General features: G+C 32.9%; 1 protein-coding gene across 1 annotated transcript in view; it reads right to left on the reverse strand.

Moving 5' to 3' along the window:
• The window catches only part of FANCL (FA complementation group L), a 78,564-nt gene that overhangs the window by 32,481 nt on the left and 26,153 nt on the right, over positions 1-19,930 (reverse strand). Inside the window, exons 6-7 of the mRNA XM_068564345.1 lie at positions 13,366-13,462; positions 8,282-8,350 (exon numbers count right to left, since the gene is read on the reverse strand). Of these exons, the coding sequence (XP_068420446.1) occupies positions 8,282-8,350; positions 13,366-13,462 (166 nt within the window). The remainder of the gene's footprint in view (positions 1-8,281; positions 8,351-13,365; positions 13,463-19,930) is intronic.

The raw sequence follows: 19,930 nt of genomic DNA on the forward strand, positions 1-19,930 counted from the left end.
TCCTAAGTCAAATTAGGTCAGGGACCATCTGTAGATATTAAATGTCTGTTGCATTTAAACTATTTCCCACTGAAAAAAATGTTGCTTCTTGATTTTCTGTTTATGTACTTTTTCAAGGTAACTTGAAAAGAGAAGAAAGACTTGACCATGACAGAATCACAATTTCATCTAATGAAGCACTAAAAATAGGATATAACTTCCCTACTAAATCTTTGTGAGTCAGGTCTCTTACTTATCTTACCTAAGTTCTATGAATGTCCAAAGAACCCCAAACATCCCACACTAATACCCTCCAAGAAGGCAGGAAAATAAGTCAGAGGATTTATTTCTTTCATCATTTGCCTCTAGTTAGAAATGTCGAACCCCATTCATATTTAGCATACTTATTTAAAACTTTTAATACTGCACTTTAGCTAGCAGCCCATGGGTGAAAGCAATGAAAAGGATTTTAACATTATGTTCACAACTAATGTGCTATACATTAGAATTCAAATAAAGTAAAAACTATACATTTAAAATTAGGCAAAAAGAGGGTTACAGCTACTAGGTAAGGAAGGTGGATTGAACACACAGATCTAATTTTACCCCCACCCCCAAACTTACTATATTGTTGTTGTTTTTTCCTTTAAGGCATAATCTCACAAAAACAAGGAGAACTAAAGAGGCAATAAAACCAAATTTTGGAAGCAGGAAAACAAAGGAATTGCTCTTATGAGCATAGATGCCAAAGAAACAGAATGTGGAAATATATAATACATACTGGAAATTGTATATGTGTATACAAACATATATATGTGTGTGTATCTACTGACCAATCAATTGATCGATCAACGTATAGATTTAAAATACTCCATAACCTAACTGGGTTTATTTCAAGAGAGCAAGATTTGTTTAACATTAGGAAATCGAACAATATAATTCACCACATGAACAGAATAAAGGAGAAAAAACATTTGATTATCTAGCATATAGAGAGAATATACTTGAAAAAATTCGACTGTCATTTATAACAAAACTCTTAGCAAACCAGAAACAGAAATAAATTCCATTAATTATTGGTAAAGGATTTCAGTACAAGAACTCTAGAGCAAAAATCTACCTAATGATGAAAACAAAGTTTTCCCTTTGAGATCAGGAACAAAACATGAATGCTTATGTTTACTATTCATGTTTCACAGTTTATTAGATATCCTAGCCAGAACAGTAAGGCAAAAAAAAAAAAAAAAAGAAAGGCGTAAAGATGGCAAAGGAGGAAATAAAACTATCATTTACAAATGATATGATTATGTTCATAGAAAATTCAATGAAACTACTGATTATTAGATAAGAGAGTTTAACAAAGCCACTGGATAAAAAAATCATCTAAAAAATCTACTTGTAGACATCAGCAAGAAACAATAAAACTGAAAATTACTGCTACATAAGAACTAAGAATGGCCAAAATTTAAAAGTCTGAAAATACCATGGGATAGCTAGGATATCATTTTTTGCCCCTCAACTGCAAATCTACTCTCACTATCTGCCTTGTGATAATGGAGGTTCATGCTATAAGCGTTTCTCTTCTACAGCTGCATGGTGTTCAGCCCTATCAGTAGAGGATGCCATAGGGTTACTGTTACTAATTCAGACTGCTGTTTCCTGCCCAATAGACTGCCCAGCAGTCTGCTCCACTCTCGCCTCAAGGGAGCGTTTTCTGCTTGCTCAGTGACTTCTAGGCAGAAGGCTGGAAGAGTCTTCTCCAAGAAATCTGACCAATCAATCAAAAAGACCTAAAATATTGACACTTGGGGTTCCCCATTATGAGATCTACTCAGGTGACTCTACAATGAAGTTCACAGTTGACAAGCCCCACTCGCACTCAGAGCTTTCAAATAGCTTTTAATAGCCGACTTTTAATCACGAGCAGGTAACCAAAGATGATAAGCCTAGAAAAAGAGCAACTCAAGGAAATAGAAACTACTCAGATGGAAAAAAAGACGTATTATTAGTATCTCTGGGGACAAAAGAAGATTTATCAATGAAGTAAACTCTTAGAAATGAACATGATAGTGTAAGTAAAAAAAACTCAACAGGAAGGCTATTAGGAAAAGCTGATGAAATTTACCAAAAAGTAAAGCTAATAGAAAACCCAGCGTAGATGATTAAGAGCAGATTTAGACAACTGATGGAAAACTGTGGGTTGAATGAGTTTTAAGTACACAGAAAACTAAGGAAATGAAAAAGTAAGACAACTGTTAACTCTACGTGGTAACAAAAATTGGGGCAACAAAGGAAAAATAATAATTAACTACATAGCTTATCTCTGCATAGTATATATATATATGTTCAAAATAATAATGTAAACACTGAATATTGACATAATCAAAATTACAAGATAACTATCTGGGAAGGATAGGAAGTATACGTGTGTGTGGAGTGGGGAAAGGAAGAAGAAACAGCAAATTCCTCATTATCTACAGTGGAAAGTTAACAGATAATGCCTAAACCAAACCAACGAACAAAAGGTAGTATAATTACAAGAGCATGCAATAATATAAATTATATTATAACACCAAAAGGATCAGCTAACAATTAAAAGTAGTCGACCCTGGAGAGGGAGAAAAAGGTGGGAAGGAGGCTAGGACATGCCGTTTTGTCTAAAAAGAAAACCTGGTGGCGCAGTGGTTGAGAATCTGCCTGCCAACGCAGGGGACACGGGTTCGAGCCCTGGTCTGGGAGGATCCCACGTGCCGCGGAGAAACTAGGCCCGTGAGCCGCAACTACTGAGCCTGCGCGTCTGGAGCCTGTGCTCCGCAACAGAAGAGGCCACGATAGTGAGAGGCCCACGCACCGCGATGAAGAGTGGCCCCCGCTTGCCACAACTAGAGAAAGCCCTCGCACAGAAACGAAGACCCAACACAGCCAAAAATTAATATAAAAAAAATTAATAAATTAATAAGAAATTGACATTAAAAAAAAAAACAAACAACAAAAACCCTTGTAAACCTAACTCTTTAAACTATGTTCATATACAACTTTTATTAAAGTATAAACGTAAAAAAAATTAATAGTTTGCCCACATTATAAAAATAAACTAGAAAATATGATTTAAAAAAAAAGATCACAATAGCAACAAAAACTTCATACTTAGGAATAAACTCAACAAAAATGTACAAGATGTGGATTAAGAAACTACTGCTACTTAACTGGGGGACCTAAATAAATGTAGAGATAACCAGTTCCTAGACTGTGACCATATCAGTTCTTAATTGGATGGATAAATGTAAACCCAATTATAACTAAAAACTAAATTATTCTAAGGATTACCTGGAATAATAAATGCACAGCATTATCAACAATGTTTCAAAAAATATTTTGTTAAGTGATTAGCATAGGTTCAGAACTATTATCCAGTGAGATCCCAATGCTAAATGAAGGCATTAAGGCTGATTTTATATTTTCTTAATTTTGCTTATTTGTATCTTCTCTCTTTTTTAAAATCAATGTAGGAGTACTTTTAAAATAAATTATGTTATTTAAAAAAAAAAAAAGAAAGGCAGTTAATAGGTTACTGAGTCCAATAGGTCAGACCATATCACACAGGTCTACCATATCACATAATCTCAATAATGAACTACGTTTCTTTGTTTTGATTCCATTGATGTCTTTTTATCCATACCATTATAGCAATAATAAGACGGCCAAGAAGGCAGAAGTATATTTAATTAACCAATTTAAGGGTGAACAAAAATCCGGTACTATGAGTTCTCCAACAAGGACAGCAGAGAGAAAAATGGAAAGAAAGATAATCCAGTAGGTCAAAAAAGGAGAACTTCCTCAGGATCCATACCGTGTGATACTGAGAGTTTTCTTCCCCTAGCATTCTGTTCGTTTTAAACCAAATTTATTTTAAGATCTCTGTGAAAGAGAAAAAGTTTATTATTTCCATATACATATGAACTGAGGCAAAGAGCAGTCATGTGACTTGTTTGAAATTATACAATTAAGTCAATGGCTGAACTGTAAACAGAACCTAGGGATACCCAACTGCTAGTCTGATGCTCTAACTAATGGATCGTGCTCCCTGCTATGTAATAGGACTGTTTCCTTTCATTACAAATTCTTCGTTCACCATCAGATTATCAGCCAGAGGCTTTATCACTGGTTTTGCTCTTCTTGTATTCATGGCATTACTCCAAGAATATGAGATTTACATGATAAAAAATATAAAGACCACTGTTTATGTATCATACCAAATCTGAAAATTCCAACCAGTGTGATGTAGGCAGTTCACTAAGCCTGCACTTAATGGCATATGTATAGGTAAAACTGCAATTTTAGCATCCATTTTGGGTTGGTCAGTGACCTGGAGAAAATTAGTTTTGTTTTTATAGAATCACTAATGTCAGTGCACTTAAAATCTTACATTAGAGCATTCTATGGTCTCATCAGTCAACAATATTCACAAATATGACCTATATATAGAAGTCCAAAGGGTAGCAGATTTTAGAGAATTTGTGGTGTTGGGAAGTAGAATAAGATAAAAATCATGACATGCTCTTACATTCTATGCTGAAATCTATAAAAGAAAACGGACTGGGTAAACAAGTAAGTATCTGAGAAGAGGTGTGCAGTCACTTGTCTTTGAGAAGCACTTTGTGTTTCTTTGGCACATGTCACGGCAGCAGTAGTAGCAGCAGCCTTGCCCTTGGTGCTGATTTCTTACTACTCTAAATGCCTCCTCCGAGCCAGAATACACTGGCTGTTGCTGATCACGCTGTGAGACACCTGCACTGGCTACTAGGCTTGTCATGACGCACAAAACCCTACCATCTTCAGCTTGACATTGTGCAAGTTATAATTATTCATCCAAATGAATATGTCAGAGCAGCAGCAGCAGACCTCTCATCAGAGCAAAAGAAAAATACATCAAAACATTATCAACCCAGCAGGAAGACAGGGACCATAAGGAAAATTACCCATTTTTAATACGGATGCCACAAAGCCATGCCTATTACTTTACAAAAAGAAAGGAAAATAAAGATCTTCCAAGTTTAAAGTCCAGAAGCACTGAATCCAAAGAGGAAATGTACGAAAAGCAGACAAGGAATTTTTTTAAATCAATTATCTGGAAGCTATTTACAATCTTTTAAATATAAGTTTGCTATTAGACTACAATAGTAACATTTATTTCCCTTAAGAACCACATCTGTTTAAAAATTGTTTAAAAAGAAAAAAGACAGGAACTCCCACAAGCAGAATTGTGTCCAATAGGTCAATGATAAAAGATACACAGTAAAGAAGTTTGATGTTGCTCTGTATTTCCAAAATGTAAACTAACAATGCCAACACTTTTATCACATCTCAAAAGACTCAAGAGTTCATACTTGCTGGCAGTATCACCAAAATGCTTACGACGTACAGCTAGACTCTAACAACAGGCAAATAGTGTATTTTGAAAATTTTCTGAATTTTAGTGGTTTATGTAAAAGAAAAACTGAAATCACCCCAGACCGCCACAAATGAAGATAAATCCAAATTCTGTGAGCATATATGAAATAGGCAAGTGTAAATATAATTCCTATCTCATACTTAAATATGAAAAAGGTATAACTTTTATAACAGACTTTAGGAGAATATCTTTTCAGAACAAGATATGGAATATTTTCTCATTCAATACACGAAAAGCAGAAATGACGAAGAAGAGAGTGATAAATGTGACCACACTGAAACGTTAAACTTCTGATCGAAAAAATGTAACATATACAAAGTTAAAAAACATGCCACAGGGAGAAGATACTTATATCCCATATAACCAATAAATAACTAGTATTCAAAATATGTAAGAAATGCTTATAATAAAACACAAAAATTTAAGTAGGCAAAGATTATAAACACAGTAATAATGAGTATCAGTTCTTGATAAGAATTAAGGTCAGACTAAAATCAGACTAAGACTTAGAAAGGATTTGGGAAAGTAGGAATTACTATGCATTGCTGGGTAGGAGTATAAAGTTATGCAACCGATTTTAGAAGATAACTTGGCAATATTTTGTAATCTCAAAGAGATGCATTCCCTACAATACAGCATTTTCAACTTTAGGCATAAACCACACTAAAAGTCTCACATGCGTAAAAGGAAACACAGAAGGATGTTCACTGCAGCACTGTTTAAGTAAGAAATTGTGAACAACCATATAAGTAGGGCAATGAATAAATTAACTGGTGGATTCATATAATGAAATGATATAAAGCATTTAAAATGATATAAGATCATGGGTAAATCTCAGAAACAATGTTGTATGAAAAAGGTCAGACTGCAAAAATATTATAGAATATGGCATAAACAAATGTAGCAAAAAAGTATGCATGGATAGTATACATACCAATTCCAGTCAAGTGGTTTACCTCTAGAAAGGGAAAGAAGGAAAGAAAGAGGAAAGGAGAGAAGCAAAAGAGGGGTAAAGTTTTAGGTCCCAGAACATTTTATTCCTAAGAGAGAGACAGAAAGAGAGATATCTGAAGCAAATGTGACAAAAGATTAAACATGTCAAATTTGGGTTGTGGTTAAAATGGTGTCCAAATTTTTATCTGTACTATACTAAGAATTTTAGTATGTTCTTTTAATTTAAAAGAAGAATTTATGACATTCCAGTTACCGCTAATTAATTCTGTATTCTTAGAACTAATACAAAATAGAAAACTTGACGTATGACCCAATTAAATCTAAATCTGAATTTGAATTAATATTATAAACACTTACTCCATGCATCTATGTGCAAGGCACTGAGCTGGTGTTAAGTAGGGATAGAAAATTTAGAAGAAATTGCCCTCTAAGATTTTCTAGTGTTAGAGTCACAAACTAATTTTGCTAAATGGCAGGATAAGGTAAGTGCTAAACAGTCTTTTTGTGGAGATGCAAACTTTTTCACAGATTAAAGTCTGGGGAAAACTTGTATGATTATCTAAATTAAAAAAACTAGGAAACTCATCAAAAACATATTCCCAAGGTTGAACCTTGGGATTTTAATAAATATTAAATTATAATTTAGAGATAGCATATCTGGAAAGAGTAATACAATCTAGGTACAATGTTATCTCATGACCTCACATAATACATAAAGATAAAGTTTATAGAGCCAAATAGAAAAATGTATATTCATGTTTTTTGAAAAGTATGCAATTTATGTATAATCCCAATTCTTTAAAAAACAATCAAAACAGTATTTCTTATACATTTATAACACACATCAGAATACCAAAAGCAAATCACAGGGTTTTTCCTCCCCTTTATTTTGCTGTGTTTTCTTGATTTCCATTGGAAGGAGGGAGACTTTTGTTTTTAAAGAAGAAAACAAGAAAAATATTTTTAAAATATATATGGTATAATTAAAATTTGACCCTTCACAAGACCATTTAAATCCTGTTAGGCTTTTTTTTTTTTTAAACTAACTTCATATACAAGACAATTATTACTTTACTGTATACATTATAATTTAAAATTAAGTATAAATTTTCACTTGAACCTACCAAAACTTCATAACAAAAATAAGGGTAGTCTCTATTTAGAGAACATTTGTAAAATGTCACTAGGAATTTTTGTTTCGCTTTGCATAAGAGTAGAAAGGTTCTCTTCATTTTGGTATCAATTTACTTGGTGAGACAAGGACTATGCCTGTCATCATTAGATTGTTCTTTGAATCTAACCACCATTCTGCCAGATCTTTAAAAATCACACACGTGAATGTTGATGATGGAACTGTTGATAATCATACCATATCTTAGCCATATAATGGTACAATTTACAAACGCATTCCTAAATACATTAACTTGTTAAATATCAGCAATGTATTGAGAAATTGACAGGAGTAGAAGAATCTCCTATATTCTTTACTCAAAGTAAGAATGTTCCAAGGCACTTACAAAAACAATATAGTCTAAGTTCAAGGATGAACTAAGGACAAACACTTTAAAACAATAAAAACTGAATAGAAATGGCAGGGTTTATATTTTCAGTCATAACTCATTCTCCTCTGAAAAAGATTCTCTGATATTATGTCTGAAAAATGCCACCCAATTTTTAACCTACTGCTCACTGCTTTATAAAGAGTTCTTTAGGATTTAAATTTAAAGTAAAATTTCTGTCAATAGAGCTTCTTCAAGTTTATTTAACACTCTCAAAGTCCTGTTTATAAATAAATGCTTAAAGAAAACTGAAAAAAATCACTTGTAATCTATAATGGCCACTTATAAGTAAACAGAACGTGCTTTTTAGCTACTTAAAATAAATTTAAGAATTTACCTGTGGTGTCCAGGAAACAGAAAACGAAACAGGAAAATCCACAATACAATCTGGTGATTCTGCAGGGTACTATAAAAAAGCATAAAGTTAGGTCATTTTTGCTTTGGTGTGACAATTTCACATAAAATATTTTAGAAAAACTGAATATATTAGAAAAAGTATTATTATAAATGCAAATGTATTACATATCAATATTTTGATTCTATTATTATAGAGATATTAAGAGCTGATTAACAGTCAAGTTAAGCTCAAGAGGTACAAAGTTTGGTGATTTGGGGGTGCCAAACCAATCGGTTTTGAAAAAAAGAGTAATGAATTAAGTCAGTGTCAGGTCAGCTGCTAATGTGATTTGAGGGGTAAACCACACTGAATCTCAGTTTCTTTATCTTTAAAGTGAGAGATCAAAATGGTTGATATTTAATTTCCTTTCAGTCTAAAATTTAACCTCAAATAGCCTCAGTCACTTGTTAAAAGAGGCAATATTTGTTAAAAGAATCAAGAAATGCACAAAAATGAACACATATAATTATCAATTAAAGAAGTATTTTCCACAACAAAGCATTTAATTTTAGCAAGGAGATAAATAAAAAGAAACAATGAAATGTCTCTGGCTTATTAAGGAAAAACAAAATAGTTTTAAGAAAAATCTTTTTGATAAATAGAAAATTAATTAGTCAATAGTTTTATACAAAAAATGATAGTCACAGGACTAACTAGGTTTCTAAGTTAAGACAAAAGGTAGTTTTTCTTAAAATCAATTTTGTTATTAGAGAATTGTACTACATGATTTCTCTAAGATTCAGTCTGGATTCTTGAAAGTCACATGTAATTTTTAAAGTGCTCATTTCTTTCCATTACAAAGCTAAATTTACTAACATGAAAATTAGTTTTAGGAAAACTCCTTTCTCTCATTTGACAAAATGTTTAAAATAAGTTTTAGACTTTCACTTTTTTCAACCTCTTATTTTTAACTACTTTGTTGCCTAGCAAAAGGGGACAAAAAATTATCACTATAGTATTTGTTACAAACATCAGCCCATTTGAAATCAATGCTTTGAAAAGAATTAACATTTAGTTACAATGACAGTCTGGTTAAAAATAAACCTATCAATGTATACTCTGACTAATGGTATCTAGCTATGCAGAAGTGATAACACAAAGGTAAATATACAGGAAACCATATAGAAATGTAACAGTGCTCTAATTTAGAGGGAAAAAAGAAAGAAAGGTCTGGCTGGGATTACAGAAGAAGCCCTATTTCAGACAATTCAAACTATTAGATGATGTATGCCAGATGATAACTGCTGCAATCACTGGAAAAACAATTTGTACACTATTTTTTATAAGTCATGTGATTATCTCAAAGTAAATGCAGGCAGAGATCTTAGCTTTCTCTGGTTTCTAGTTCTGCTAACTAACCTGTGACCTTGGATAAGTCATTTAACTTCTCTGGCTGTTTTATATGTAAAAATGATGGAACACAACTAAAAGCACTGTAAAATCTCTTTTCCCTCTAAAAAATGTTAATATTCTGCAAAAATAATAATGCACACTTAAAACCTCCTTGGGTCAAAAATGGAATATTTAGTTCACCTTGAGTTGCTGCTATTTATTGTCTACTGAGCTGACAATGAACAATATCAACTCTCTAACTTAAACAATCATCAACCCAGTTAAGAGTATGAACTTAATGTTTACTGTATACAGAGTAGATAAACCAAGTAAAGTATCTTAACTTTAGAAGTCATTAAGTACGTACGGCACATTATGTTAAAAGAGAATATGATCCTACATTCAAATAGGGCTCAGGGTAGTAAATGGCATGTATGTACTGATAAAGAAAGAGATCCACAAGGAGTTAAATAAAAAGCAGGCTATAATAAATATAACATGATGCCACATATCTGAGATAACATTCAAATATATATTTTAGGTGTAATTATGCAAACATACAAACATGTATATAATAAATTAGACTGATCCATATGTATGTGGCTTTACCATCTATTATGAGTTAAATGTATATATATTGTGTTAATTATATTCACTTCCAAGATCAATTCTGTTTATATAATATAATAAACGCTACATAAATGTATTGAACCTAAAAAGCACAAATTTATACACTTCTGGATGATTTAACATGAATTATGCAGTAGCATCCTAGATATTCATTTTTGGAGTTGTTTGTATTGCAGTACTAACGACAACATCGATAACTAAATACAATGTTGTAAAATGACTGTCAAAATTCAGATTATTTTTCAACAGTAAGTTATAGGTATATACAAAGCCACTAGAGACTAACTGCCAAAAGCTTTACTTTAGAAATCCAGTTGACAAGAACAACAAAAGCTCCACATAAAGAAATGAATTGAAAAATAGATACAGTAATTAATAATTTTTCATTATTATAGTTTTTCAAGTCTCACTTGAAACAATTCAATCAAATCAATAACTATAAGAGAAAGTAATTATTATATAATATTAAGTATATATTTTTGTCACAAACAATATTTTTTAGACTCTATAGTATACTTTTCTATGGAAAAATTTAACCCAACCCGAACTGTGATTAGACCCCCCCCAGCAAAAGAATACATACAAATTGCAGCAGATTACAAAAACAGCCATCAAAGACAGAGTGCCCAGCCTCTGAAACATATCTATGATTTGTTTTTCAAGTAGTTCTGATCTTGGCCAAAGCTAAGAAAGCCCTAGGCTACTTCTTTTTTAAAGGAAAGACAAAAATTTCACCTCATGGTTTAGGAGGAACTGTAAATACTGCATAAAAATACACCTATAAAAATGACAAAATTCAGCTGTTTCTCATATTTCTTTTTGATTTATACACTTACTTTTAATGGGGGATGTCTAGACAAAATTGGTATTGTTTTCTTTGTGGGGTTTTGGAGACAGTGAGGTAGAGTGGCAGAATTGGGAGAGTATGTATTCAAGAATAAAAACAAATGCATTTCTTTATTACGTATCAAAAAATATCAGATAAAAGAAATAGAGGTTTGTGTATTTACAAAAATAAGCGTGTTGTAAGGTTTGTCAAAAAAAAAAAAAAAAGAGCTTGACCCTTTAAAATTCAGTTTGGATTAAGATTTTGCATTATGTACTCTTAACATGTAAGTTTTAGCTTTCACTGTTTTTAACTGACAATCCCAAATATTCCTAAGAAAGAAATGACCACATCTAAAAGACAACTTTAGTCTCTATGAAAAGCAAACTAAATGGACAATTAAAGACTCTAATAAATCATACCAACACAAGATTCATTTAGTTTCAGCCTGTCTTTTTTTTCTTTTTTTTTTAAACGCAAATTTTTTTCTTACTAACTCAAATAAAGCTTTCTCTTCTCTCTTGCCAGGGCATCCATAATAGTCCTTCACAGCTATCGATGCTGCAAAAACTGACACTTGAAAATATTCTCTAGAGAAATATTAAAAGTGTCACCTTATCTACCTTGAAAAGTTATAAGAAAAAGCAGACAGAATGGACCATACTAGTGGCTACACATCCTCCCTCTCAATACTACCAATAATGACATTAATCAGAATTAATGATAAAATCTTGTAGGTGTAGTGATAGGCAATGTACACTTAAATCATTATCTCTTAGTAAGTAGAAAAGGTTGCAAAAATGAGGTTTTAAAAAAAAAAAAATTAGGATAGGATGTATTTTAAATTTTTCATTTTGGTCTTCATAGCAGCAAAGCAACTTTTATCAATGTACAAAACACAGACAAATAAAACTTTGAAGAAAATGACAGAACCCTTGCCACTGGCAGTATATGACCTTTGGAAGGATAAAGGCAGATTTCTCCTTGATCTTAAAAAAACACAGCTTTAAAAATTAAAAAAGAAAATAAAACCTTTTTCATTTTCATTTAATAAAAATATTCATGTAACTTATTTTACAAAGAAGATTTCTATCCCACTAATTTTTTCTCAAAACTTATCACATATAAATCTTGAAATTATACATAAACGTTGTGTGTGTAAGAAAAAGAGAGAATGAGTCATTTCTCAATTTGTCTGATATAGAGGCACAATAAGATACCAACTTTTCTGTGTCACCCAGTACAGCTTTATATATTAATTTTCTCTCATGAAAAGCTTAAATGCCAGACACATTTTTAAAAAGGACAAACACAATTGATCTTTTCATCATACAATCTCATGAAACAGAGTTGATTGATGACTCCTAGGGACAATTAAAAAAAAGTTAGATGACCTGGTTTTCTCAAATTCTAATGTTTCCCCAGTGATTACTAAGTAAATGATTAATATCCTGAACTTGCTTATTCTACTTATTTCTCAAAATTCACAATCTATAATTAAAAAATAAAGACGAAACAGCTACGTTTTGTGCCAATAAAATTAGTGAGTAGTTACAGACCACTAACCTGTAAGGGCTCTATAAACAGAAGTGTATAACCTTTGCAAAATTTTTAAACAGAGAAGTAAAAAAATTTCAGCCAAGACAACAAAAAAAGTATGCATATGTGTGTGTCTGTGTTTGAGGGGTCGGGGGAAGTCAGAAATAAGAACAACAAAGGTAATTCATAGTAGGAGTTGAAGACAAAAGACTTTCTTCAGTAGAACTTTACTTGGAATAGTGGAAACTTCCAACTCTTTTCTACATAGGATGTTATGAAAATAACATTATGGTACTTTGAGGCTGCCAAACCTTATTTGTAGTATTTCTTTACTATAAAGTCTATATTTTGATCAAATTTGAATTACAACAGTGACATGAAATTATAGCTAGGCTTTGGGAAACTTAGTGAATAAATTTTTTGAGGCGTTCCAAAATAATTTTTTTTTTTTATTTGGCCGTGCCGCACGGCATGTGGGATCTTAGTTTCCTGACCAGGGATCGATTCCGCACCCCCTGCTTTGGAAGTGCAGAGTCTTAACCATTGGACTGCCAGGGAAGTCCCCCAAAATAAATTTTAAGTGTCATATATATATTTTTTTTAGAAGCAACTAGCACTCGTTTACATTGAAAACCTTCACAGGGTTCATTTCCCAAAGTATTTCCTGGCCACAGTAACAGTTTAACGAAGCACATACCTTCGCCTTCAACTTGACAGTGATGAGATGCTCTCTACCAGAAGCATCTTCGGCTTTTAACTTGATGATACTAAAGCAAGTATCCACATACACAAGCCTGGTGAGTAGAAGAGAATAAAAAATGATCACAATAGAGAGGGTGGGGCTGGGGGGAGGGGGAGGTTGGAGGATGGTAGGATTTGAAATGAACATATTTGCTATATTCCTATTAATCCATTACAAAAATTAATCAGAGGAATTTGTGTATGCTATCCTATTATGCAGCTATAGATTTACTGCCGTTAATACACCAGCCCAGTGCTTAATGCAGTCATAGATCTCTGGGTTATTTACAATGTGTGTCAAGTCTCATGCTGTGGTCAGTGAGCGCTACGTCTCGGTTTTCCATCACCGGAACCTTTGGCGCACACAGCATGTTCCTGTCAGGTTCTACTTATGTACACATTAAACTTCCTGTCAAACTCTTTGATCCATTTCTGTAGTTTCATACAATATGAGACTTTTATGCTTCCTTTATTTGTTTTTCTCCTCAATGAACTTCTCCTTTATTATAAATAATGTTACTGTACAAAAGCCTGGCTAGTATTAGTTCATATACTCAAATTGATCCTCTAAGGAAAATGCTGTATAAGCACAGGTACAGCCTGGTCTCCTGACAATAAATTTTCTTTTTGTGCAATATATAGCTTCTGACACTTAACCTGGGCATGTATTCAAGATGACTAATATTTTAAACACATACCACAAGCACAATTGTTTTGGCTTTAAGTTGCTCTAAATGCATGAATTTTTTACAATGGAAACCAATACCCTTTGAAATATATCATTCTGTAAAAATATGGTCCCTTGAGAAGCAAAAGCTACTGCCAAAAAGGTTCAAATTTAGCAGTATATTTACTAGTGAACTGGGCATGTGGATATTTTTTTGACATTTTTACAGTACCATTCTCTTGTAAAGATAAAAAGTAGCCTAACAGTATTGCACAACTTATCACCCAGACTGATGGCAAAACCTGTTAGAGTTCAAAACTAACATTAGCCTCCTAAACTAGGAAACATTTTTTTAACAACACTATATGCTGTTTAGTCACTGGCCAGATATAATGGTAAAATGGGTCAATTTCAAGAAGTGCTGGGCAATAAAGTTGTGGAACACTATTTGTAATGAAAAACAGATCTAAATCTGAAGATACATATCTTCAATAATAGAATAAAAAGTAAAACAGAACAATCTTTATCATCAGAAAAAATGTTTTATCATAATCTATAAAAAGTCTAGAGTCTTAGAAAACAAATGAAAATTATTCTAGAAATGTTTATTTACATAAAAATATCAATGACTATATATTTAATCATTATTTTCTTTCAGCTTTATTTGTAAATGTCTCATATACCCCTCCCCTCAAAAATTTACAACATGAGACTTTATCACATGTTTTATCAGTATGACTCTAAGGGTTAGATATATGGGCATCTGACTCTTTGAAAACATCAACACTTCAGATTCAAGATGTTGAGATGAGCATATGCATTTATATCCTGTCCACTCACACACAGAAAAAAGGAATTTTAAAAAGATATGCATAATCCCCCAGTTATAAAAAGCACAAGAAGGAATAGCATCAATCAAAGCAAATTTTCAACAAACTTTATAAAGATGTAAAGCGGTCAGAAGAGCACTGAGTAACAAAACAGATTAGAGGAGAGAGAAAGAGGGCTCCAGGAGGGAGACAGCTGGCAAAAAAAGAAAGTCTACAGAACAGAGGGTATTACTTATATGTGGGAAGAAATTAAGGAAATTTTTTAAAAATACGAGAAACCAAAATGGGAAGAGGAAATTTTAAACTAAATCATAAACAATAAAGCTATGTTAAAAATGGTAATTGCTCTACCATTAGCTTTTCAGTGAAAAATATTTATGTAGTCATAAAAAATTAAACTGCTTACTAATTACAATTTTTAGAATTCAGCAATAGACAAAGCTAGCAGACTTAATTATAGTTACAGAAACTAATGTAAATATATTTGATCATTGCAATTTAAAACAGAGACAACAAAAATTGAGAAGGAGAAAGAGAAGGATATGAGGAGGGAAGATTAGAAACATTAAATTTTGTAATTGCTAATTTGAGAGTAAGAGATACCATCTTTAATTGAACAGACATGAAAGAAGTTTAAGAAATATTAAAGCAAATAGAAGAATAAAAGAATAGTGATGAAGGGAGAGAGAAGGCAGTATACGAACTAAATCCATTTTTATTACAGTAGTTAATCAGTATTTAATTCTGATCAATCAAGCAATGCTGAATATAGGCATATTTTTTAGAAATACAGACGTTACTTGTAAACATGAACATTTCAGAGTGTTTGTCTCAAAGTATAAGACCAGGGATGGGATACGGTATGGAAAAAGCCTGCTGCTTTTCATTATAAGCCCTAAATAGTTTAGAAGCATGATGAATATATACAGAGAGAGAGAGCAAGAAGGAATAGGGAGAGAGAAGGAACAACTAAATCACCAACTAGTACTTTTCATACTTCTCATTGCTGCTTGGCATCAACATGTTCAAAATCATTACGGAACATCTATAAAATAAGACAGCAATAAACTAAAGTGCTAGTCTTTTGTTTGCAATCACACGGACAAAGTTTAAGATGCAGAAATAATACATTAGAGAAAAACAGGCTTATGCTCAAAATACTGCCCTGCAGTCAAAAGGATCATAAGGTTAATTTTGTTAAGCTTTAAGACAAAATTCAAACTTTTAAAAATTTATAATTTCAGGTTAATCTCAGCATCGTCATTTAAAATTAAACATTTTACCCATGTTGATTCCTGTCTACTTTGTTTGGGGAAGAAGGAAAAAATTAATTGTGATTATTATCACGTTTAGTACATGTGACTGAGATTGGCAAATGTGCTCTAGTATTTATTCTCAGCTTCTTCCTTTTGGTAGTAGGATCCCAGCCACTGCAGCACTCCACCTAAACCGAGTTTTAGCTGGGTACACTCCATCCAGCTAGCAATCCTTCCAGCTGTCCTTGGGTATCAGCGTATCACTAAATTTTGGCCAATGTACTGCAAGCAGAAGTGATATGTGCACCTTTTGGATCATTTATAACAAAATCGTCCCTCCCATTCACCCTTCCTATAGAGTGGAACTTAGGCCAATATGACCCAGCAAAGACCATGCCGACAAGAACAACCTCTTAGTGCAGCTCTAACCAACAGAACTTTCTGCGATGACGGAGGTATTCTATATCTGCACCGTCCAAAACAGTAGCCACTAATCATATGTAGCTACGGGGGACTTAAAATGTAGCTAGTATGAATATTAAATTTTTAATTTGAGTTAATTTAAATGTTATCAATAGTCACATGTGGCTAGTAGCTACTATGCTGAACAATGCAGCCAGTGGATGGTTGAAAAGCAAAAGAAACCTGGGCTCTTGGATGACCCTGTGAAACAAAGCCACCAACTCACTCTTGACCACCTGCCTACCTGTGAACTGTTAAATGAGAGATGAAAAAAATTCTATTTTGTTTGAAACACTGAGGATTTGGAGTTCTCTTTGTTAACAGCAGCTCAGCCTGTACCTTAACTAGATAATCAATATTTGTATCTACTCACGATAGAAAGGAATATCTTAACGTTTGGTCTACAGAAGAGATATTAAAGGGGAAAAAAACAGCAATAAGCTCTTACAAGTAATATTAAAATCAGTTTTTCTTAAAAAAAGGCTATTTCAAATGTTCTCTTTTATTGGTAAGTTGGATATCTCAATTTAAACAACAGGAAATAAATAATTTCTACTCATTTAAATAATACATTTGGGCAACTTTCATTATTGGAAAGCTCAAATTTTTGAAAAGTTATAATCACATTTAAAACTTATATTTAGAAGTTTAGGTATTTACTACTTAGCTAGACATATTCTAAAACTGACTAAGAAATTATAAAAACATAAATATAAAAATCTAAAGAAATAAAATACTGTACTTTTTGCACTTTACTTTGCATTTATCATTTGCTGCATTTCTTTATAAGTTACTGCTTGCAATAACTAAAATGGCACTAAACTTAGAGTTAAGGTTTTTTTAAAATTTTATTTATTGGCTGCATTGGGTCTTCATTGCTGCACACTGGCTTTCTCTACCTGTGGTGAGTGGGGGCTACTCTTCGTTGTGGGTTGTGGGCTTCTCATTGCGGTGGCTTCTCTTGTTGCAGAGCACGGGCTCTAGGTGCCTGGGCTTTAGTAGTTGTGGCTCGCAGGCTCTAGAGTGCAGGCTCAGAAGTTGTGGTGCACGGGCTCAGCTGCTCCGCAGCATGTGGGATCTTCCTGGACCAGGGCTCGAACCCGTGTCCCCTGCATTGGCAGGCGGATTCTCAACCACTGCACCACCAGGGAAGCCCAAGAGTTAAGTTTTTTAAACATTTGAAAGGGATATTAATACTTAAGCTTCAGAGAGGTTTTTGTTGTTCTTAATAGGTGAATGTTATCAGTACAGAAAAACAGAATGAATGTGCTTTACATCTCTTGAAATACTATACTTACTCTGACCAAAAGCTTAAGTTATACAGTTTTTTTCATTAAATATCTAGATGTATTTACGTACTAATACCATCAAAAGGCAGACTGAAGACCTTCATGTTTTAATAAAGCACCAAAGTTTCCATTTCCACTCTCAACTTTAAGCATTAACTACTTCAAAAAACAACCTCCCTAGTTAACATTTTTCGTCCCTGTGTTTTCTGTACACCAGTGTATCCTGCCTTCCATTAACTAGATTAATCTTCCTAAATATCTTTTTAATCATATCAACCACTTGCTCAAAAATACTCAGTGAGTCCCCATCACCTGCATATAAAGAATCCTTAGCCTAACAGTCAAGACCTTTCAGTCCGGCCCTAATATTAATCCTCTTATGTGAGCAACTGATCCACTCCCAAGTCCAAAAATGAACTGCACGTTTCCATCACTACAAAGTTGCCTCCCCCATTCCTACCCTTTTAAGGCTTTCTATATGCCTCCCAAGCTTTCCCAATATCTACTTCCTCTCAGAACCTTCCTAAATTATCCGTAGCGCAAAAGAACTTCACCTTTCTCTAAACTCTCATACTGCTCCTTTCCGTGTTAAGTTTTGCCTCCCAATCAAATAAGCTTTTTTTTTAATAAGTAATATGAAAGTTTTATTTTTCTATGTATGTGTCAATGCTCTATATATTATATGAACATAAACAAGCTGCTGTCAGACTGGTTCATATTTACTGATTTGCATGTAAGTTTTAAACAACTAAATGCAAATTCTGTTCAACTAGATACTCTAAACATATGACCAATGTTTAGAAGGACAAACAACTAAATGCAAATTCTGTTCAACTAGATACTCTAAACATATGACCAATGTTTAGAAGGACAATTTTTTCACTTTTATCTAATTTGCATTCAGTGATTTGGACATATGTATGAGGTAAAAGCACTCTATTTATAAAGGTCATTTAGAATGAAATTCATACTTTTAACATCTATGTTCTTATGCGTTATACAACAAAATTATCATTATGATTATAATTAAATCATAACACTAATTATGTTGTAAAACTCATACATAGTCGGACCTTTTGGTGAACTAGTGTCTCAACAACTTTATATTTACTTTACACAAGGAATTATTTGAGTCACATAACTTATGTTTCTTTTCAACCCTTATTACTAAGCATCACTGGTTTCATTTGAAAAATGAAGAGTATGTGGCTCTGAGAGGTTATGTGACTTGCCCAAGGTCACACAGCTGATAAGCCAGAATTAAAGCCCTTGTCTCATTACTGGAATTAATTTAGTATTAACAAGTATCTCCATTTCTCCCAATATGTTATATAATTCTTTGAAATGCACTGAGAATTACAGAGGATATCACCATCAATGAATTAAGTCCATTTCAAAACTATTGGACTTAATTAAAAATCTAATTTAATACATGTTGACAATCTTTCAGCAGCACAACAAATTTAGTAAAACTCAGCTCTTCCCCAAAATAAATTTAAAAGGCCAAATAGTTTAATTCTACTCACTCTAAGCGATAAATAATATGCTCCATTAAAAAGGACAAAACCATCAGGTCACTACCCCGTTTGAATCATTTAAGCTCTGAATTATCTAGGACCATGTGATTACTAAAATAAACATAAGATATCCTATAAATAAAGTGACTATGCATTTCTTTTGAACTGGGACACTTTTGAGACTAAAAGGGGCCAAGATAAAAGGCATAAGTTAGGACTATCCTAGGTAAAGTGGGATATAAATCAGCCATTCTATAAAGCAAACAAAGCTTTCAACTTCAGGACATTCTTAATACCAAACAGAAAATCCTATTAAACCCCAAGAATTCTGTTTAATTCTTACTGTTTTAATGAGCCATTCTGTAACATAACACAAGCAGAAGTTAATGGAAACCCATCAAGACACTTTTTTGCATCACCCACTTTTTGAGCCAGTATTAACACCCAAAATCATCCACAACTTCATCTTACCCTTAGGACAACTTGCTGTTTTTAGTGTG

The sequence above is a fragment of the Eschrichtius robustus genome, chromosome 15 (genome assembly GCF_028021215.1).
Source record: "Eschrichtius robustus isolate mEscRob2 chromosome 15, mEscRob2.pri, whole genome shotgun sequence".
Taxonomy (NCBI): Eukaryota; Metazoa; Chordata; class Mammalia; order Artiodactyla; family Eschrichtiidae; genus Eschrichtius; species Eschrichtius robustus.